General features: G+C 40.5%; 1 protein-coding gene across 1 annotated transcript in view; it reads right to left on the minus strand.

Annotated features, from left to right (window-relative positions):
- LOC131675185 (ATP-dependent zinc metalloprotease YME1L) overlaps positions 1–24,362 on the minus strand; it is a 173,688-nt gene that overhangs the window by 31,118 nt on the left and 118,208 nt on the right. Inside the window, exon 10 of the mRNA XM_058954076.1 lies at positions 23,564–23,710. Within this exon, the coding sequence (XP_058810059.1) occupies positions 23,564–23,710 (147 nt within the window). The remainder of the gene's footprint in view (positions 1–23,563; positions 23,711–24,362) is intronic.

Below are 24,362 nucleotides of genomic sequence, written 5' to 3' on the forward strand. Positions count from 1 at the left end.
ATATTCGAATGACCTATGGAGACATCAATTATCTTGGAAACAATAAAGCATTATTATACTTTTATAGAGGTATCAGAGAATATCAAACTTTCACTAATTCATTGTACTCACTTGAACAACAACCTAAATATAAAGATTTGATAGTCTTAGATGACATAGTATTCACAGCAACATGTAAATGTGATTCACATAGACAGCATACTGAAATGTTCCCTCACTATAGAGTCACGTGTGCTACAGGACTTACTTGTCCTGTTAGACTAAATACATATGAAAGAATATCATATGCAAGAAAAATGAAAGCATCAATGACGACAATCGTAACGGCCAGACAAATGTTAATCAGATATTGGAGATAGAAGAACAAAATCGAAGATATTTGGTGAAGTAAGCTTTTATAGGAAGCATTCTTGCTACCAATATTAAGCCATACTTCATCTGTGAAATATTATAATCTATTACAAACCGACTCTTAGTTTTAAGTTTTTTGTTTTTTTTTTTATTTTTTTTTTTTCTTAATTTTCTTTGTTTTGTAACGGCCTGGAAAATAATCAAATTATTCTCGCGGCCCGTTAAGAATTTTATTTTCACTGGTCGGTGCGGGGCTCACCGCCGCCCCGATCAGCTAGCCACTTCCTGGCGTTCCACCGAATACGGGCGGGTACGCGCTGCCCTGAAAAGGGATCGCGAAAGCACGGCTAAGCACGAGAGCGTGCGTGAATTCTGATCACGGGCGTGAGAAGGGACCGAGGTGCCTTCCTGGGTACGCCCAACACAACGACAACACTTGAGTAGGTCAAATCAGGCTTTATTCCTTTAGGCAAATCTTATACACAGTATCGCGTGCCGAGATTTTGCTTTGTATCCTATTTTAGAGAGAGAGACGCTCGCTCGCGCAACTATCGCACGCTAAATAATCGCTTACAAACGCAACGAAACTCACCGTGAAGTAGCTGCTGCAGACAGACTACCCCTCGCTAGTCGCCCGCGTTATCGCCCTCGCTCGGGCGGGCAAGTTCTGCCCTTGGTAATCGCCCACTCAAGATGACGATCCACAGGCTCCGGCGATCCTCGGGGATGATCTTCACCTCCTGCACACTTTCACCTTTGTTTTTACCGGTCGCTTTCCTTTTTCTTTCGTTCGCACGCGCACGTGACAATCCTTCGAGCTCGCCGGTCTAAGTCGAAGTCCACGAAAATCGTTTTCTCTCCCCACTCTACCGCTACGGCACACGCCTGATCGAGTCTCGTTCTGTCTCTCTCTCTTCACTCCTCGCTCGCTTGCTCGCTTGGCCATGCTCGGCCTCGCGCGCGGACAATCTTCCGCGAAAACGGCCCCGGCCGTTATAGTTTTTTTTATTTTTTTCTTAATTTTCTTTAAGTGTTTAGTAGTTTTAAAATACCAGACCAGCGAACAGGTTTATCCTCTGCCGGGTTACAAATTTGTAATGTAAAATTGTATAATTGTTACTACTTGTTGTAATATTTTGTACTATACTCTGGTTAATAATAATAATAATAAATAATACGCGCTCGGTGGTCGTTACGCACCCGGTCCCGGTACGCAAACATATGGATTCATTGCAAGAGGAACACTGAATATAATAAGTAATTATCTAAATAAAGAGAGAGGGAAAACAAGGAAGAGATTTCGCTTTATCGAGAATAGAACGTCGAAGTACTCACTCTGTTGTTTTGGTCCTTTTTGATTTGTATAAATTTGGTTTGCGGTGTTAGTTTTATAATTGGAATTCGAAACACAATAAATAATGGCACACTCTTTTCTTTTTGTGCACGGAGACTTAACTCAAGTCGAATATAGATAATGGGTTTGATTTAAGTAATAACTCTGGCGAAAATAGCGTCCGTACTCAAGAACCGGCTAATCGCCACTGGTCGCGCGCCTGCCTCGCTGCAGTAGCCTACTCTCTCTCTCTCCTTCCTATTTTTCGTCTCCGTCTAATTGTTTTGTCTCTGCTGCAAAGGCTCGACAAGCGCGCACACGTGCGCCGCTGACTTCAGCAGCTTATAGCTGAAGTCTTGGCCTTGACGCTTGTACTATCTGTCGAGACTTTGGTTTTAATCACTGGTCAATTTCTGTCACATAACAGAGTGTCACAAGTCACGTGACTTAAGGTGATTCAACTCCGTTTGAAAGATGACACTTACACGAAATCATCTAACGTAAAGGCGAATACACGTACAACTATACGTGTTTAACGGAGTGGTGGTTAGCTCTGCATCATGGGAGTTTGTGCTTAAATAAATTTTTCATTTTCAGATAATTTCCCCCGTTACAAGATATATACAGTCCAATCGATATCTCGCAACGCAAATTTAATTGTTTAAATAAATTATAAAATTTTATTTATTGATAACTCAGTCAAAAATCAGTTATCAAAGTGTCAAATTCTTGCTTCTCTGTCTTAATGTGCTAGGATCGCTGTTGTATATTCGAATTTGCATCATATTTATTTGTTACAAAATTACTAACGATATTTACTTGTAAATTAAATAAAACTAACAAATACATATTTCATGACTATAATAACTTAAGAATCAGCGCATGAAAATTGACTGAAAAATGCTTTTGTTCATTAGAAAAAACTTTGCAATTGTCGATTTTGCATTATAAACAATAATTTTCCCACGCTCGTGACATCACGCTCCTTATATGATTTTGTTGTCGCCGAATTGCCCTAATACATTTACGCGTATATATATGAGAAGAGCGCCTTCGCTCAAGTACCGCTTTTCTTCAGTTTTCTTGAGTACGACGAGTTGCTATTTTGCAGTAGGAGAAAAGGCAAATTAGACTGGAACGTTACAATACAATTCGTGATAAATTATATACGAAGATAAGATACTACTGCAGAGATCTGTAACATATATTTACATATTTATACTACATAACAAAAATTGTCGTAACAAACATTTTGATCGAAATTTTGCCATTATTTGAATTCGCATAACTCCATCAATTTTCATTGTATCGAAGCCATCTTTTCAATTAAATTTGGAGACATTTGTCTCTATTTTGTGAAAAAAGTTAATTAATCTAATTTTATACGGATCCATGCCATTTATTCTTTTCTATTCACTCCCAAGCATTTTTTTATTAAAAAATGTGTTCTGTAACGGGGTGGTTATCTAGTAAGAATGAGAAATTTATTGAAGCACAAACTCCCACGATGCAGAGCTAACCGCCGCTCCGTTAAACACGTATAGTTATACGTGTATTAGACTTTACGTCAGATGATTTCGTTTCAGTATCTTCTTTCCAACCGAGTTGAACTCACCTTAAGTCACTTAACTTGTGATACTCGATCTATCTTAGGTGTGACTGACTTTATGCCTAGTCCGCCTAAACCCCTAGATGAAATCGGATTAAAACCTAAGCCTTTATAAACCGATTAAGTTAATAGGAAACGAAATGACGTAAACGACGAATAAAATTAACTAAGTTTATTCAATAAAAACTACACTCTTTGATGGGCCGAAAGACTAACGCACGCGATAGGATTCACAATTATAAATTATAATTTGTTGGGAGAAAGAGAGAGAATTCGAAAATTGCCGCGAAAACTAACGCTCGGCGCGAATACAAAAAAAAATTCAAAATCACGATTGACAAAATACTTTCGAACGTATTTTGTCACGCAACAATAAAGGGACGTGCACCTGCCCTGCGGTGCAATTACGGTGATCAGCCGTGATTGTTGATGAAGAAAATCAACTGTCGATGCTCCTCCAATTGATCATCTGCGCTGTCTCGCTCTCCAATCTGTTGCAATTTGCTGCTGCTATACTGCTGCTACTTGCTGCCGCTATAATACTGTTGCACTCACGCACGTAAAAAAATCGTCCTAGTAAACTTTATGAAAGCGGTGAAACACAGTACAAAACAAATTGGTGGTATTCTCGCAAAAACAGCTGAGGCTTAACTGCCTATTTCAAACTTTCGCGCGCCCTCTCTCTCTCTTAATCGTTCGAACTAACACGCGAGTAATAGAATCGCGAACGGATCGATTAATTGAATCGACTACCGTTGCAGTTCGTACAAGGCGTTATCTTTCATTTTCCGAGTTTTGTTCGAAAACGCCACATGAACTACTTAAAGTGCTCCTTTCAACAAGACAATAAAAAAAGGTGTAACTCTGATTGTTTTTTGACAGATTTATGCCCTTCTAACGGAGAATCACAGCTCCATCGGTATTCTTCTGTTCAGCTCTCGTCAATATCCGTACACCATGCCAAGCTGCGACTGTGTACATGTTAAGCACACTCTCATGCTTGCTTATTTATTTTCTAGGTGTAGCGTGAGGACTGTACCAGGATAGGAGGCGTACAGCTGGTAGTGAAAGAGGGAGCGGCGAAGAATAGACAGAGACAGAAGAGAAAGAAAGAACCGCGAGTGCGCGCACACCGACACGATTTTTCCAACAGTTCCTGCAGGTTTTTGCAAAGGGCCGTCACGCGGGCTAATTTTTTGTTTATTTTCTTTAGAATTTTTCCACGATCTCGCCCCCTGTGACTTGCTATAGAACAACCTCATGAACACAATTTTCCTTTTGATGAGCGTCCTACTACGCGCACTCACACGGAACCCATCGGGCAACTGGATTCCGCTTTCAAGTTTCCCCGGGCCTTAAGCCAAACCTGACATTGCGGAAACGTTTCCAATGTACTATTTTCCCTACCATTGTCTTGACACTTTAGTATCGTCTGTTCTCTCTGTGTACAATTATTCGCATAACGGTCTAGTTGCTGGCTATAGCAACGCACTGGGTCCTTACGGTTCCTCCCATCGGTTCCGCACCTGCTCGCGTGGATTGCAAGCTCTCTGGGCTTGGGCACTCGACCTTTTGATGTCCTAGCCCCCGCATCTATGGAATACGAGGGTGGATTGATAAGTTTCCGGCCTGACCAAGAGATGGCGCCACTCGGCCTACCTTGAGGTGGCGTTCTATAGTACCATCCTTAGATAGCTTGTAGCTATAGTTTCAGCCCGATCGCCATGTTAGTTTAGGTTTGAGAGCACACTGAACAAGACGCCTCTGTGTTTTTCTTAAAAATGGAAAAGCTGGAAAATCGTGCTGCCATCAAATACTTCTATTTGAAGGGGTTAAAGCCGAAGGAAATCAAAAAAAAGATGGACTTAACACTGGGGACATCCTCCCCATCCGTATTCAACCATTAAGCAGTGGGTTTCCGAGTTTAAAAAGGGTCGAAAAGCTCCTCTGATGAGCCTCGCTCAGGACGCCTTGTTGAGGTCACAACTCCAGATATGATCAAAAAAATCCATCAAATAGTGCTGGAAGACCGCAGATTAAAAGTGCGTGAGATAGCTGAGACCTGTAAGATGTCATATGAACGTGTGCAAAATATTTTGCACCAACATTTGCATATGGAAAAGCTCTGTGCAAGATGGGTGCCGCGTTTGCTAACAGTCAACCAAAAATTGATTCGAAAAAACATTTTTACCGACAATTTGGCGTTGTATCAGCGTAACCCAAGCAAATTTTTGTGTCGATTCGTAACCATTGACGAAACTTGGGTCCACCACTACACTCCTGAAACCAAAGAATAGTCTAAACAGTGGATTAGACTAGGAGAACCAACTCCAAAGAAGGCAAAAACAATTTTTTCGGCGAACAAGGTTATGGCTACTGTTTTTTGGGATGCAAGAGGTATTATATACATTGATTACCTTGAAAAGGGTAAAACTATCACTGGTTAATACTACGCAGACTTATTGCAACGTTTGAGCTACGATGTGAAAATTAAGCGACCTCATCTGGCGAAGAAAAGAATCTTGTTTCATCACGATAACGCACCAGCGCACAAGTCAATAGTTGCGATGGCTAAAATCAACGTGCTAAAGTTTAAATTGATGCCGCACCCTCCCTACTCTCCAGACCTAGCTCCGAGTGACTATTATCTATTTCCTAACCTCAAAAAATGACTTGGCGGTAAGAGATTTGCGGACAATAAAGAAGTAATCGAAGCTGTAAATGGGTATTTTGAGGAACTTGACGAATCAACCTATAGAGATGGCATTACTAGACTAGAACACTGCTATGAGAAATGTATCAGCCTTGGAGATTATGTTGAGAAATAAAAAAAATATTTTTAAAAACGTTGTTTTTCTTGGTCAGGCCGGAAACTTATCAATCCACCCTCGTATGCCCTGAAAGGTTGCGCGACCCGCTGCGTTATTCGCTGCAGTACTCGTGCTTCCTTTCGATACGCACTTGTGACTACGTATGAGCTCTGACAACGCTGCTACCACGTCTTTCGGCAACGCTTCAGATGGATTCACGGCTTCTCGCTGAATCAAGCTTCCCTCGCTTGGGCTTCGGCTCCCATCTACGGATTTCTTCATCGATTTATCCTTCTTTTCTCCATGCGCTTCCATATCAATTTAACTGCAGGTATTCTCTCATGACTCTTCTTCTAAAAGTTTCCAGCCGCGGCCGCGATTTTACTGCAAAAGTTTTTGTGACTATTGCTCAACAAGGCGAATCTTTCAGAACCCAGTAATTTCGGAACTTATGCCAAGAAATAAACTTTTTCCGTTTAGAAGAACTTGCGATTTCATAAATTTCAAGAAAAAAGTGGCAATGACAAAGTTTGGAAGATTAGAACTGTATATGACATGTTTCGTAAGAATTGTATGCAATTTGATTTCTTTGACTACAATTTAACAATAGATGAAGTGATGATAAAATATTATGGTAAGTTCGGTATCAAGCAGTGTATAAGGAATAAGCCTATTCGATTTAGAATAAAGGAATGGGCATTCTGTTCTTCTGATGGGTATGTATATGACGTCGATATTTACACCGAAAAATTAAGAGTTGATGAACGAAATTCTTTACTTACGGTTGGTTTAGGATCTAGAGTAGTGATGAAATTACTTTTTCCTTTACTAAAGATTATCAAAAAATAGGAACTAGATAAATAACATGTTTATTTTGATAATTTTGTAACGGTGTAAGTTGGTCATGACCTACACCGTGCGTCCCTTCTCTCTCTCCGACATTGGCAAGGACTCATGGCGAGCATCTGGCGCACGTATGTTTCGTGCCTGATGCCAGTCATTTGTTTCAGCATCGGTTTCTCTCTTCATCAAGAAAGAAAGAGAGAGCAGCAGCAGTGTTAGTGGGCAGTAGCGCGCAACAACATGCGCTCTCGTCAGTCATCGAAAGTGAGAGAGAGAGAGAGAGAGAGAGAGAGATTGATTGATTGATTGATTGATTAATCTTTATTAAACCATGGGGTAGAACCCCGTGTGGTTGGAAGAAATACAGCGTTGACAATATATAAGAGTGATAGTAACAATAGTAGTGTTGTAAGCGTTCAAACGGCATGTTTTTGTTTAGCAAGCGGTTGTTGCATGACAGTAGTCGAATCTTGTTGATACATAGAAGTGCAAGGCAGCGCAAATGTAAAGACTCAAGCTAATTGTATAATCTAAGAATTACAAATAAGAAAACCTCAGAGAGGTGCGCACGAGCTTAATATATAAACTTAATTTAACGCAGTGGGGGGGGGGTGTATTTACAGTTTTGATTGGAGGGAGAGATTTGGTCCATTAGTCAGGAAGCGAGAATGCAAATATCTTCCGCCCACCAGTAGATATGAGGGGTTAGGAGCGAACGCAGAGACATTATACGGGCGTGAGATATGGGGTAGGTAAGCGAGGGCGGCTGTACCTCTCATTTGCTCCTGGACAACCCGGATAGAGAATCTGTCGATTTCAAGGAGTAAAAGAAGATCAAATAACCAGTACTTGAATTCAGTGAGTCGTTCCAAGGAAAAAGTGGTCACCGTAAGCTGGTTTAGGAGAACCATACTTCTAATTGCAAATGATCTCTTCCAGGACTCAGTACGTGGAGCGCGAAAATGGAAGGCCGCGGGAACATTGCGGGTAGAGCGGCGAGCGATAGTAAGTTGGTTCAGTAGTGATAAGTGGCCAGTCAGATACGACGGACCATTGTTGCAGACGACCTTATAAAGTAATTTTGCGAGGGCGAGTTGACGTGTCGATGCGAGTGTGAGCCAGCGTAGTTTCAGGCGGTGGAACGTAACGTGAGATGTGAGGTCGTTATTTGGTAGGAATGGGACGTTACCAGAGACGAATCTGACACAGGCGTTTTGCGCCACCTGGAGGTCACGAGTACGTGTCTTGTCAAGATCCATAAAGACGGTGGACGAGAAGTTTAGTAGTGAGAGTACCAGTGACTCAACCAGAGTCTTGCGGAGAGCGAACGACAAAGCCCGGCGATAGAACTTAAGAGAGCTGAGAGAGACATAAACCTTCCTCACAACGTCTGAGGTATGTGACTTCCATTGGAGCGTAGGAGAGAGGGTGACCCCAAGGCTCTTTGCCGCCAACACGAAGGGGATCATATGACCATTGACGGTGATGCGGGGCAAGATGGTGAGGTCAAGGGCAGTTACATACAATTCGCTGCCCAAGATCATAGCCTTCGTTTTAGCAAGGTTAAGATCAAGGCCATTCCCCAAGGCCCAGTCAGCCACGGCCTGTGTATCTCGCTGGGCCTCGGCGATGCCACGCTCAATGTCCCGCGGGGAACAATGCACATATATCTGCGTGTCATCCGCATAGATGATATACTTGGCAGATAACAGGACCATCGGAAGGTCGTTGATGTAGATGGCAAAGAGTAGGGGGCCAAGTACACTCCCCTGCGGGACACCGGTAGCAGCGCGGAGCCATTCGGAGATAACGCCTCCCTCATCGACCACCGCCTGTAGGCGATCCGCCAAATAGTTGAAAAACCATTTGAGGGCTTTGTCGGAGAGGTTTATGTTGCGCAGCTTGGTGATCAATCGCAAGTGGCAGATACGATCAAAGGCTTTTGAGAAGTCAAAAAGCACAAGGATGGTGAGAAGCCTATTTTCGGTAGCGAACCGAACATCGTCGAGAAGACCAAGGAGCGCGGTCTCGGTGGAGTGTCCCTTTCTAAACCCAGCTTGGCGGGAGTCGAGTAGGTGATGCTGCTGAAGGTAGGCTGACAGTTGACAATGGACGAGGCGCTCAAAGAGCTTCGAGGACTCACATAGCTTAGCGATAGGTCGCGTGTCCGAAAGGGAGGTCGGAGACTTCACTTTGGAGAGCGGGACGATTTGCGTGCGTTTCCAGAGCGTGGGGTAAAGTGAGTTGGCAATTGAGTGGTTAAAAAGCATGGTGTAGTACGGAAGGATAGTTTGCGAAACCATCGAGAGCATTCTCAGCGAGATCCCGTCCTCTCCTTTTGACTTTGAGTGGGCATCCGCGAGAACAGCCTCTACGTCCTTGACCGACACCGGGTTTAAATTGAATTGAGGAAATAAGAATGAGCGAGAGAGTGGCATCGATGTCAGATTGTTGTAGCAAGAAACAGTAATAGGCGGAAGCTGGTTGACGATCTTGGCGAAGTGACAGTTTAACGCTGTGGGTGAGAAAAATGATAGTGGAGAGGGCATGGATTTTTGGGCAATGCCGAGACAGCGAAGCTCTCTCCATTTGTTCTTGGGATCTGTGGCAGATGCAAGTTTAGCCGAGATGTGATTATTTTTTGCAGTGTCAAGCTCGTTTGAAACGCGGTTTCGAAGGTCTTTGTACCTCCCAATGTCACCTGGAAGCGCAGTTATTCTTGCTCGCTTGTACGCCGCCGTACGAGCACGCATGAGGATGCGAATGTCGGCTGATACCCACGGCTTCGCCTTGGCAGAGTTTTGTCTGGCGAACCGGGGCAAGGGCGTCGAAGGCTTTCAGCACGGCGTTTGAGAGGAAGCGCTCGAGTGAATCCAGGGACATTTGAGTTGGGTCAGTAAGGGTAGTCTGCGGTGATGGGTACTGTGCGGCAACGCACTCGGCAACCAGTGAGTTTAGCTGCACTGTGTCAACGCTTTCGAATTTGCGAATGAGGAAGGTTTTCATGGCTGAGGGGGGAACCGTGGCATAGATAGACAGCTCGATAAGGTCGTGACAGTCAATAAAAGGGGCCGGTGTTTTTGAAAAGGAGTGGATATCTGTGTCATTTTTAATTAAGAAGAGGTCCAGAAGAGTGTAAGAAGCATGAACATCCTGGAATCGATGACAAGTAGGCAGCATGGAGACGACTTTTAGGGCGTAGCGCTCGATTTGTTCTCGGAGCACATTCACGTAGTGCAGTGTGTGCGATAAGAGATTGCAGTTGAAATCCCCATAAATTATCATATTATGATAGTTTAGGAGAAGAGGGACAATGGTTTGGAAAAAATTCAGTGGAGCCAACGCAGACGGGCGACGATAGACTACCGCAAGTAGCAGTTTTGCTTGTTGTCGTAATTCCACCACCAAAAATTCTGACGCATTGTAGTCATCTGGATGAGATTTGGAGATTGTCCGAACGGAGAAACTGTCACGTATGTAGAGAGCAACACCACCACCTTCCATGGCTGAGCGATCGTGTCGAAATAGGTTGAATCCAGGCAGTGAGAGGTGAGAGCCAGCCACAGTATCCTTTAGGAACGTTTCTGTGATGGCAACAACGTCATAGTGTGAGTGGGATACTCTGTCCTCAAGGAGGGCGAAATGGCCGCCGTGATTCAGGCGGTTCACATTTGCATGTGCTGCACAGAGAATGGGAGGGGGGGCAACGGTTGAGGGCTGTGTTGACCTTGAGGGTCAATCGATGGTAGGTGGATTGCCCGTAGTGCTTTCAGCGGCGAGGGATGCATCGTCTGCGACGTGGGAAGGAGGATAGTAGTTTGTCCCACTTGAGAGTGATGGCTCCGCCGTATCCATTGCAAGTGAGGACATTTGAGGGGCAACTTCGGGACTGATGCGCGGATGGTTTTGAAGTGGGGGTTGGCTAGTGTGAGAAGTGGAGGATGCTGTAACAGCGAGTGAGGGATGGGCAGGCAGAAGAGGGAGCAGATGTAGACCAGAGGTTTGCGCCGGTTTTCGGCCACGATTTTTCTGCAAGTATTTCTGGGAGTTTGCGGGCGTGCGTTTTGCGGCAGTTTAGTTACACACTGTGGGGCGTTTGTCTGTGTGAGCGGCCCGGTTGTAGAAAGCGGCGAAAGTTGGTGTGGAAGATTTTGCAGGGTTGGTGGAAGGGGTTGAGTATGATGTTGGTGCGCAGCTTGCGGGTGCGATAGCTGGGGCGGTTGGAGTGGTTAATGCTGGGGTTGGGCATAGAAAGTTTGAGGCTGGTGATATTGTTGCTGCAGGGACGGGGGTTGTTGATAGAGCTGTTGAGACAATTGGGGTGGCTGATGCTGTGGTAACTGGTGACTATAGTGAAGTTCCCGTTGTTGCTGTCGTTGAGGTGGTTGCTGCTGTTGTTGCTGTGGCGGTTGCTGCGCTTGTTGATATTGCAGAAGTGAAGGTAGCTGATGCGAGTATTGTTGCTGTTTACTTTGTGGGTGCTGCAGTCACTGGGACTTTCGTGGAATGAAGGGTCGAGAGCCACGAGTAGGGGTAATAGCGTATGATAATAGCGTGGTACGATAATAACGTACCACAGAGAGAGAGAGAGAGAGAGAGAGAGAGAGAGAGAGAGAGAGAGAGAGAGAGTGCAGCTATAGTGCGGCTAGGCGCGCGACACTGGCCACGCTTGGCGGTGCCGCATGCCGCCGATTAGGTAAGTGAGTGAGGAGGGCGTGAGAAGCAGTCTCTCGTGTACTATTGCGTCGTTTCTCGCGAGCATTAAGGAAGTGACCCCGCGAGCGAGAGCATACCAGCCTAACGCACCGGCACAGTATTCTCGAGAGCGGCCTTTTTCCACCAGTTACGCTATATCAGAGGAAGTCACCAGCCGGGAGAAAGAAGATCAACGTGCCAGCCCAGTGGACTTCGCCAATTAAACAGATCATACTCTCTCCTCTCGTTTCTCTTCCTTAATCGGTTTAACCCTTTATGGCTATTTGCGACTTGTCCGCTGTGCCAGGCTCTTGCGAGCCGACACAGCTAAACTAGTGGTTAAGTTTTCTTTCTTTATTGTATATGGAGTCGGTGATCAGATGGTAAGGCGCTTACGTGCCGGTCATCTTAAGGTGGTGAGAAGTCATTGTGTATTAGGTTAAGTTTTGATAGATTGTTCTGTTCGTCATCGCTCAAGGTAGCGATTTTATAATAAACATAATTGGTTGGTAAAAGATTAGAGTGTATATTGCGATCGCCTTTCCTCTTCTGCCTTGCTGGGAACGATACACCGCCTCCCTTACCTCCTTCTTAAATAATTAAATGATAGCGAGAAAGGATTGCCGGCCAAGGACGGCCCACGCTATTACAATTTATTTATTTATTTATTAGTATTTGCTGCTACAATTGCAGCTCTTTGCGGGCTTGCGTTATATCACGTAAGGCCGGCCCGTTAGATCAGATTGCCAACAGGCCCTCGGAGAGCGTCGTGGATCGCGCAGCTGAAATCACGAAAGTTTAGGAAAGCGATAGGAAGGAAAGGATGCTCAAAAGAAAAACCATACAATTATAGCAGTAGGTGTACGGTTTATGTACGTGTGAAAGGTGTGTATATAGCAGCACAAAGAGAGCGGCGAGTTAGGCAGAGCGAGAGAGAGACGTAAAGGACGGTTAGTACTTACATTCGGCGATGCCCCTTTGTTATAAATCGGCCGGACGGCAAGGTTACAGAATACGCGAATGCAGTTTGTTACTCCTCACACGAAGAAGAAGGTACAGTGCGCACATTTGCACCTCACTATCACTTCCCCATCGAAGAGTACTCACTAGCCACGAGATGGATCACAAACAAAATTAATAAGGCACACCGATAGGCGCAAGTGCGGTCGAATGCCTTAGCACAGTTGACGAGTTATCAGCAAATTGCCGGTCCTTTATCAAGCGGCACGCGGCGCGCGGCTCGTCACACATAGCTATACTTACACACGTACTCGGTCTCTCTCTCTCTCTGCCAGCACTCTCTTGGCACTTGAGATGCCTACGATCTTAACTATCTCGCGCACCTTCAATCGTCGATCTGCCAATACGAGATCGTGAATTTTTGTCACGTTATCCTCCGTGGTAGCCGTTTTCGGATCACCTGGACGTGGCTCTTCAAAAATCGACGTGCGACCACGTTGAAACTCGTTAAACCAATTTTTGACGGTCGACATTGAAGGAGAAAAGTCACCGTACACAGCATCCAAGCGCTTTTTGATTTCGCTGCGCGATTTCTCTTCCAAAAACAAGAATCGAATCACCGACCGATACTACTCTTTTTCCATTTTTAAAAAATCAACGGACACACTTGCTTTCACACGCTCTCAAAAATAAACTACAACTCCGATCCGGCTGCAATCTTGACAGTAAGCATCGAGAAGGTTTTACTACGTGATAGAATATTTCTTTTGCGAGGGTGGCGCCATCGGGTGGTGAGGCTAAGTACTTATCGGACCACCCTCGTAAACTTAAAAACTAATGAAACAAAATAAAAGTAATGAAATCAAAAAATATATTTGTATAATCCGCTTGAAATTTGATAATCAAGAAACTATCAAGTCAAGCAAAACTATTGTAATTCAATTAATGTACTTCACAATATTATACACTTATCACCAAACTCAAATGAGCATTGTTCTGGCTGTAGTTCTATTGCTGTAAGTTGCTTTTCTATTACTTGCATAACAGATTTTTTCTATGTGAGTCTGGCCGGGCATGTAAGTCCTACTGTACATGTGACCCTATAATGGGGAAACATGCTTTGATGTTGTTGAGAAGAGTAGCACTTACAGTTTGATGTAAAGACTATATCGTCAACAACTATTATATCTTTGTGCTTAGGTTGGAATTTTAGTCCGTAAACGGAATTGGTATAAATTTGAGTACCTTGCATTCCTCTGTTGAAGTAAAGAATAGCTTTATTGTTGCTTAAATAATTGATGTCACCATAAGTCATTCTCATGCAATTTCGTTGTTCTATTGCCTTACCTGAGACTGACTCAATTTTGTTTGTTATTGCTTTAATGTTGTTAGCTTCAGCCATTTGGTCTATAATATCAAAAACCGTTTCTATAGGATTAAATTTTGTAATGTTTTCATCAGATGATGATTTCGGTTCCGAACGTAATGCTTTTAAAGAAGTTATTGGTTTAAAACCCTTAATATAGGGTTTATAGGCCTGTAAAAATTATCGGCCTGTGTAATCCGTAACATGAAGCATTAAAAGGAAAAAAAAGATTAGCAAAGTAAATTTCGTATGAAAACAGTGAGTGACAGTTATCACAGTTTGACATAATGAGTAATCGCGGCGTGCGAAAATGAAACTTTATATGTTACAATTTTAGTGAATTAGTATGATGAAATATTAATACATAGTGGTTGATTCGCTCAATCACTCTTAAAACTCATGTAATATAGTAATTAAATAACTATTTATTAAAAACAAAATATTATTGTATTTTCGTCTTCATACATCGTTACATAATTTTGTGAGCATTTTTCTGTATTTTTCTCTAGCTATTTATTTATTTGTTTTTTCAAATGTTCGTTTACGTACCTACGAAAATTAAAATTACAATTTTTACTACGTATTTCGTAAGTTTAAAAATAATGACACTTACGAAATACGCCAGTGCAAATTCTCACTCATGTACAAGAACGACAGGTCGAGTCTTGCTTCTTGTTAATTTACAACACTATTGTTGATGATATTGTTTTATATTTTGGATTACATTCAGTGTTTGACCACTGAGGTGTGCAGACGTGCCAACACTGCGCTCTACCCGAAACGTTAAAATATTAGTCAATCAGTGAAATGACAGTTAAATTCAAAATTTAATTTAATAAACTCCAAAAAAAGAAAACAATGGCTGAAATGGCCACTTAGTCAGAAGATAACAAGACCACTCCTAATAAAAACAACGAAAACAGGAAAATCGTAAGCGACAAAAGACAAAGAAACAGCCGAGAAAACCAAACCTAAAACAAAAAATGACAAGCAAAATTATTGGACTACTGGCTAAGTAACACAACAAACAGGTACGAAATAATTCAAGAAAATAAATAAAAAAAAGAAAATCATTGTGAAGAAGAAAACAACGAAGCAAACAAGTTAAAAAGCAAATCCCTTCTGATCTTCGTTTATAATATAGAGAATATCAAACCGTTAGAAAATCTACTGAACTTAATAGCCACAGAAAATTACATCTTAAAAGTAATAGGACTAGGCAAAATTAAAATTCAGCCAACAATTTCCGAAAAATATTTGCCAATTATTACGGCATTGAAAGAAAAAGCACGTAATTTTACACTTATCAGTGCAAAGAAAAAAAAAGGTTTGAAAGTTATTTTGAGAAGTATTCACCCATCAGTTGATATAGATAAATTAAAAACAGTCATAGAAGAACATGGATATAAAGTATTGAGTATTCATAATATAAGTCATGGCATCACAAAAGTACGATTGCCGCTATTTACAGTTGAAATTAAACATGATTATAAAAGTCAGGAAATTTATAAAATAAACCGACTATTAAACACGGTAATCAAATTCGAACCACCGAATGTTAAAAGAAACATTTTTCAATGTCAAAACTGCCAAGAATACGGGCATACAAAAACTATTGTTACAAAAGTGCTGTGTGTGTGAAATATGCTAAACAATACCAAACTAAAGAATGACCAATTAAACAAAAAGAAAAGAAGTAATATGTCCAAATTGTAAAGGAAATTACACCGCAAACTATAATGGATGCTCAGTTCATAAGCAATTACTGAAAACTATTTCCTAGACAAAGAGAAAAAATGATAAATCAAAACAGTATTTAAGTTTATTAAAATTAAAAATTCAAATTTAAACGCTAACGTCAATAGTTAGACCAAATATAACATATGCACAGGTAATATCAAAACAAAACGATCAGATTGAGATAGAAATATCAAAACAAACAGTTGTTCAAGCAGAGCTAATTGTAAGTAGACATACTAACGAAGTAAACACAAATAATAAACTTGAACATTACCCAGCCAATGAAGATTACCCAGCCAATGAAGGCAAGGTATTGATTACCCAGCTAGTGAAGGCAAGGTATCGATTACCCGGCCACTGAAGACAAGGTATTGATTACCCAGCCATTGAAGGCAAGGTATTGATTACCCAGCCAGTGAAGACAAGGTATTGATTACCCAGCCAATGAAGGCAAGGTGGGAATGCTCAGCCGATCAAGACAAGACGTTGACTACAGATAGAGTTATGGTCAAGATTATAACACAAACATTTATCTCATAAGATGTTCAAAAATATCCCCGTTCAAATTTATGCAGTGTTGAATTCTACGTTCAAAGTTTTCAACTGTGGACATCAAAACGTGACGCGGAATAGCTCTACAAGCTTGTATGATGCGTTGCATCATATCTTGCTGTGCATAAACAACATTTTTCAAATAGCCCCATAAAAAGAAATCTGGACTTGTCAGATCTGGTGATCTTGGACACCACTCAGTAATGTCACTACCAATGCCTATCCATCGTCTTCGGTATCGTTGGTTCAAGAAGTGACGAACCATTAGTGAGCGATGACACGGTGCACCATCCTGTTGAAGCCATAATCGTCTTCTGGTTTCCAAGTCTACATCTTCCAATAATTCTAGTAATTTATTCTGCAGGAAATCAAGATATGCTGCGCCGTTGACATTCCCATCGAAAAAATAAGGTCCTATCAGATAACCATTTATTATATCGCACCAAACTACGAGGCTCCATCTATGCTGATTATCAACATGACGTACCCAATGAGGGTTCTGGATAGACCAATAATGACTATTATGGCGATTGAGTTGCCCATTACTATGAAATGTAGCGTCGTCCAAAAACATTACGTATCTGAAAAATTCAGAATATTCACGAATCCTTGCTTGTGCCCAATTACAGAATTCGAGTCTGCGGCGGAGATCATTTGGCATCAAAGCTTGAGTCAAAGTTATGTGATACGGATGAAATCTGTACAGCCGCAAAAATCTAGCGGCTGTTGATCTTGGGATTCCAGTACGTCTCTGAATTTCACGCAACGAGATATGATTATCCAAATCAACCATTGCTAAAACGACGAGAATTTGTGGATCATCGTTGTTCGGCATCATAATGCGACGACGATTTCTGCGTATTCGGGGTCGACGTCTCTGTCTTTGCTCGATGATTCGAATTCTCATGTGGTTCGGGTAGTGAAGCCTCCCTGGGAAATTTTGGCGGTAATAATTTGCCGCAGCATGATATCGGCCTTGACATGCCCCGAGAGACAACAGAATATCAACAATATCGTTTCTTGAATAATCCGGCATATTCCCTCCTTTTAAGTCAACTAAGAAAATTACACTTGAACTATCCTGAGAAGGACTGTTCGCGAATCACTATTGTCATAAATAATACTAAAAAAGTGTTATTAAACAATTTAGTTGAAACTTTGTAGGCTTGGCCGGAATCACACCAGAAAAAAGAATGGAAATAACATGTTATCCCACAGAATGGAAAATGACACTTCTCATGAAGGCTTTGAATACATGAAGTCGACTTTGAAAATCAACCTGAAGTTTAAGCTCAAGGTAACTGTTGTTTGACCCTACAATTTTTTTGAGATATTGGGGTTAATAAATTATTGGGGTTATCGGGTTATTGGATTATTGGGTTATTTGGGTTATCGAGTTATTGGGTTATTACAATTAACCTTACTCTTGCCCGATCATCCCTGTGCATAGATGAAGAAAATTATAAATTTGACCCCAACATGACCTTAGGCGAGGGGGGGGGGGGGTTAACCGCACCCCACACGTAATACGTTATCTGAACGTAGAATTTTCCGCTCTTTCCGAATCCGGGATCAAAAATATGGGTTCCTATTCAAAAAATGACTTTGACCTTCAAATGACCTTGAAAATGAATCTCAAGGTCAAATCGGATTTCACAGAAAGATTGCCCCCATTGTCCCAAACAACTATTGTCTGAACAATTTTTTTGTACAACGCCAACCGTCGAAAATTTCGGGGTGGTTCCTTTAAAATGGGACACCCTGTATAACTTAAGCGCTATAACCCCCGATCTTCAAACCCTAATTTCCTTAACCCTTGAGCCTTTTAACCTGCTACGGTATAACTCTCGACCTTCACATTCCAATTTTGTTAACCCTCGAGACCTTTAACTTGCGAATCTATAATTCTCGACCCTCACACCCCAATGTCCTTAACCCGTAAGCCCTTTAACCTGCTACCGTATAAACCGCGACTCTCACTCCCCAATTTCCTTTAATCCTCAAAATCTTTAACCTGAGCGCATTAAACTTCGACCCTCACACTCCAATTTCCTTAACCCTCGAGCCCTTTAAAGTGCTACGGTATCAAGAAGGTATCTACGTTAACAAATATCGAATTCACTTAGGGCCTACTTTTCCTCATTTGAGGATAACCGTGTATGACATTGCTCAAATACTATAAATTTATATGCTTCGTTCTTCATCCGTGTTTGAGATCGTGTTTGAGCTGCAGGCTAACGGATAAGTCACTGGAATTGATTTTTTGATATTATTTCTCGTACAATACTGCGTGCAGTAGTTTCATTTAATTTATATTATTGCTTCGTCTTCTAAAAATTTATTTATATTTACCTATTTCGTTATTAGAATAAGTTTATAATATTATTCATGATTTCCTAGTTGACTTATAAGTTATTGAAGATATCGGCATGTCTAATTCCATGCAAAGGAAAAATCAATTTCTTTTGTAATATCTGCGGTAAATTTGAAGTAGCTCAACTTCGTCGATCAATCATTGATATCATTTAAGATCAGATTGAAGAATGTTACGAGACAGCTATGAAGAATTTAGATAAACCATGATTTTCCAAATATATTTGTGAAGACTTGCGGAAGTTTGAAAAACTGGAATAAAACTAAAACCGAAGTTGTTTTCCAACCAACAATATAACATGAATCTAAAAATCACCATGATGACTGTTACTTTAGTAAATGTGATACTTTAGATTTTAATCATAATAACAAAGCTTCTCTCCTTTATCCGAACGTTTCTAGTGTAACAGCAGCTCAGTATCGAAAAATAGAAAGAAAAAAAATTCTGATTCTGAGCCAAAAAAACTTGAACCAATAGAAGTTCCAGTAACAAACAAAAGCAATAGGAGTGATGAAGAAGATTTTTCTGACTCAGAAAAGCCCAACCTTTTCGACCAAAATTCTTTGGATGATCTGATCCGTAATTTGAATTTTCCTAAAGATTCTTCAGAATTCTTAGTTTCAAGACTAAAAGAAAGAAATCTATTATTACTTGAGACAAAAGTTATATTTACAGGAAGAGAGATATAAAATATCGGCCATATTTTACTTGGATAATCTTGTTTACTGCAACAATATAAAGCATCTCATCAGTTTATATTGAGTGCAAGGAGGTTATAATCCAGAGAACTGGCGACTCTTCATCGATGCATCTGTACAAAGTCTCAAGGTAGTACTTCTGCAAAAAGGAAATAAGTATGCAGTTATTCCCATTACTCATTCCACTGTGATGAAAGAGTCTCATGATAGCTTTTGATTCCCTTTTGAGAAAATCACTTACAATGAACACAAATAGATGGTTTGTGGTGATTTCCAGATGATCAATATATTAGTTGGCTTGCAATCTAGAAAAACGAAGCACCCCTGTTTTTAGTGTCTCTGGGACAGTTGTGCACGAAAAGAGAATTGGGTTGGGAAAGAATGGCCGAAAAGAATCGGAATGGTTGTTAGATCACACAACGTCGTGCACGAGAGTCTTGTTGATACTAAACGCATCTTGTTACCTCCACTCCATAGAAAATTGGGCTTGATGAAGCAATTCGTCAAGGTATTAGATAAGGAAGGCGAATGTTACAAGTATCTTCAGAGCAAATTTCCTAAATTGTCTGAAGCAAAAATTAAGGAAGGCATATTTGTAGGGACAAATATTCGAGCACTTATGAAAGATGATGAATTCCTCTTAACAATGACAACTAAAGAGAGATATGCTTGGATAAGTTTCAAAAGTATCACTGAAAATTTTCTCCGTAACCACCGGGACCGTAAATATCAAACTATTGTGTCGACACAATGCTACAGAAATTTCAAAAATTAGGGTGTTCGATGAGCCTGAAAATACAGTTTTTATTTTCACATTTGGAATACTTTCTGGACAATGTTGGGGCGTTCAGTGAAGAAATTGGTGAAAGATTTCATCAAGATTTCAGAAACAAAGGAGAATATTATCAAGGTAGATGGAATAGAAGCATAATGGCTGCCTACTGCTGGGCTCTACACCGACACGATATATTTGACAAATCATCATAAACATAAATCTCTTATACGTTGATTTCAAAATAAACGACAGGAGTTTTATAAAAAAAAGTGAAAAATTGTAGGGTTGCCAATATTCAGATGCAACACTCACAAACTGAATATGAGGTCTGTCCAGAAAGTATCGGGCCTACGTTTATATCTTCGCACCATAGTGTTCGAGCGACCTCTACCGGACAGAAACGTCAACAGTAAAGCCTCACAAATCTATTGGTTACTTACTGACATCTGCCGGACGTATAGTTCATGCGCAGCGTGTCTTTGTTTACAGTGTCTTTTTCGCGTTCGTCGGATTTTGATATTGTTACAAATCAAGCCTTCGGAAGCGAGTGTATGAGCAAAACACGAATAAAAGAGTGGTATAAACGGTTCAAGGATGGTCGCACTTCTGTCGATAGTGATTCGCGTTCCTGCCGACATTCGACGACAAAAACCGCAGATAATATTGAGCGGGTGCGACTTGCAATCGAACAAGATCGTCATATGACTGTGCGAGAACTAGAAGAAGACCTTGGGATACCAAAAACTATCATTTCAGAAATTTTAACCGAAAATTTAGGAATGAAACGCGTGTGTGCGAAATTCATCCCAAAATTGCTCACAGCAGAGCAAAAGAACATTCGCTTAGAAATCGCTCTGGACAATCTGGAAACGGTCAATAATGATGATAATGTGCTTAGAAAAGTTATTACAGGTGATGAATCATGGATTTATGGTTATGATCTTGAAACAAAACAACAATCTTCACAGTGGAAGCATTCTGAATCGCCATGACCAAAAAAAGCACGTCGAAGTCGGAGCAATGTTAAGTCAATGTTGATTGTTTTTTTCGATTGTGAAGGTGTTGTACATCATGAATATACACCAACAGGTCAGACAATCAATAAAGAATACTACGTTCAAATTTTGAAACGTTTGCGTGATGCAGTAAGAAGAAAACGGCCGCACTTTTGGGAAAGTAGTGACTGGCTTCTTCATCACGATAATGCGCCACCTCATTCATCCAATCTTGTGCAGCAGTTTTTGAGCAAACACAATATCGCATTGCTTCGACAACCTCCATACAGTCCCGGCATAGCCCCTTGTGACTTTTGGCTGATTCCAAAACTAAAAAAACCATTCAACGGACACCGATTCGATAACAAATCAACGGTTGAAAACAATGCGACGAGTGTACTTAAGGCTATCCCTAAAAGTGAGTTCCAGGACTGTTTTGAAAAGTGGAAACATCGATGGAACCGTGTTATTCAATCAAGTGGGGATTACTTTGAAGGATGCCACCCACCAGATGATAAAGAATAACGCTAGCACGAAAATATAAAGGTAGGCCCGATACTTTCCGGACAGACCTCGTATATGAGATTTGAAAGGCGTAGTTGAATGCTGCGTAGAATACAAGGCTTGGATATTGAAGGGATTGAAATGTGGAAACATACGGTTATACGATATCAGCTTGAAGTGCTGATTGAGAAAATTCTGGCAAAGCAGTCTAAGGTTGCAGACTTGCAGGGCTCGGAGGTTGAATATAATTTGGAGGGTAGAGGTACTTTGCGTAGCGAATTTCGGTATGAGGGTCGGGGGTTATAGCATCGCGATAATAGGGCTCGAAGTTTGAGGAAATTAGGGAGTGAAGGTCGCAGGTTAAAGCGTGGCAAAGTTACGTGTCCGAAGGTTAAGGAAATTGAGTTGTAAGGGTCGAAGGTTATAGCGTGGCAGGTTAAAAGACTCGAGGGTTACGGAAATTGGGACTTGAGGGTCGGGGATAATTTCGTAGCGGGTTAAAGGGCTCGGAGGTTAAGGAAATTGGGGTGTGAGGGTCGGAGATTATAGTTTCGCAGGTTAAAGTGCTTGAAGGAAATTGGGGTATCAGAGTCGGGGTTACTGCGTCGCAGGTTATGGGGCTCTAGGGTTAAGAAAATTGGTGAGGGAAGGTTGAGGGTTATAGCGTGGCAAAGTTACATGTCCGAAAGTTATGGAAATTGAGGTGTGAGGGTCGGGGGTTATATCATAGCAGATTAAAAGGCTCTAGGATTGTGGAAATTGCGATTATAGAGTCGTTCTGACGTTAAATTTGGATTCAGTGACCAAAAAAACATAAAATTATACTATAACTCCTTATTCGGAAATTCGCCACTATTTTCATGCTGTAACGAAATTGCTAAATCATTTAAATTCAATCTACGATATCTCGATAGAAAAAAAGATTTTTTAAATATGAAATAGCGGTTTTGAAGGGTAAGAGTAGTACTTTAAAATAGTCTTACTAGTTTTTTTAAATAAAATTGGATCACGACGTAATACTACGCGAAATATAGTGAAAAATCGTGTTTTTTGAACTTTTAGATTAGGATTTCTTGAAAACCTAGGACGATGTAACAATTCTGAGGTCAGATTCGTTTTCGGTGCACCAAAAACCTTTGGGAATGTACTGTCTGGTTTCTGGGTTTTTTTCCTTGTCGGCCTGTATTATTAATTTCGTATTATTACTTTACGGTATGGTTACAATAAGCGACAGAACTAAACTGATTTATATTACTATTCTTTATTGTTGCTCACTTTACTCTTCTCTTTCCCTTTTTTATAGTTTCTTGCTCCTCACGTATTTAATGAATACGTAAACTTACGTAAGGTTAATGACTAAATTGACTTAGACTTGGTATTTGGCCAATTGAATAAGTTATGTGTTAAGTCTAATTGAATAAATTGAAATGACAATAGTAAAAAAACATTTATAACAATTTCCATTAGCTGTTTGGCTGTCGCAAATCAACTACCGAAAAGTAAAGGTACAATCGAGTGTATTGATTTTTCGGCATATGAATTTTGCGTTGAATTCAATTAATTACAAAATCGTGAACTCATTAAGATATTTCAAAAACGATTGCGTTACAGGACATAACGGTGCACAATAATAATAATATATAATAACAACATATAATAATCATACAACATAAAATATACAATACAAAAATATTATTGTATTTTTAGGTTGAAAAAAATAACTTATCTAGAAATCATACTTTGAATTTGAAATTTTTTTTAATTTTGACAAGACAGACTGTGATGTACCGCCAATTATTGCTACATGTTTTATTATTTATATGAGAAATCCTTATGATACTTATAGCGGATATTTTAATAATATACAGAATTATAATTTATTTTTCTTTGATATATTATTTTATAGTTATCTTAAATAATAATTGTAACAATAAAGATGAATTATAAAGAAATCTTACCAAAAAATCTACTGAAGCTCCGGATGTTATTCTATCTTGACCGAAAATCAATTCTTCAGCAGCACGACCGCCCATGCATGAATCCATTGAAGCAAGCATGTGTGCTTTAGTCATGTGATACATATCTTTTTCCGGTAAAAATGATGTCTGTTAAAAAAAAGTCTTTTAAATGTATTTATAGAATTTAAAAAATAATAGTCATATTTTAGAAATAAGCGGTGTTCGTTTGAAGTATGAATTTCCTATACTATTACAATACATTACATACTTTACTATACTATTACCTATATTAATTATCACGTCCATTACGAACTAGTTATTTTATTTATATGTACCACATATTACATGGCATACAAATAATTAGGCCTAGATATATCGTGGAAGTAAATATATTTTTTTTATTTACAGGTTATAAAAAATCATCAAAATCAAAAGATCGTAGCAAACTATTATTTTGAGATCTTAAAAAAGTTCTAAATCTAATGCCGCCGTGTGTTGGATTGTTATACGAGTACATATCAACTTGTCGAGAGATACAACAGTCAGTTTGAGACACTCTACCAAAGTAAGTTTGAGGTGAGCATGGCGCTGTGATATAAGTTTACTCCAGCTGTCTGATTCTGGTAATGGGCAAAACGTTGTCCACGTAATCATTTCTGACGGAATTATTGGTGCGAAATTAATGCACAGCGACCCTGAAATTATTCCATAGATAGCAGAACGTCAGTGGGATCTATAGCGAATAAGCAGTCACTACTCGGATTTAATTTGAGCGACTATGAGGACGGTATAGAACTTC

The sequence above is a fragment of the Phymastichus coffea genome, unplaced genomic scaffold, assembly GCF_024137745.1.
Source record: "Phymastichus coffea isolate CEN01 unplaced genomic scaffold, Cenicafe_Pcof_1.1 PCOF00017, whole genome shotgun sequence".
Lineage (NCBI taxonomy): Eukaryota > Metazoa > Arthropoda > Insecta > Hymenoptera > Eulophidae > Phymastichus > Phymastichus coffea.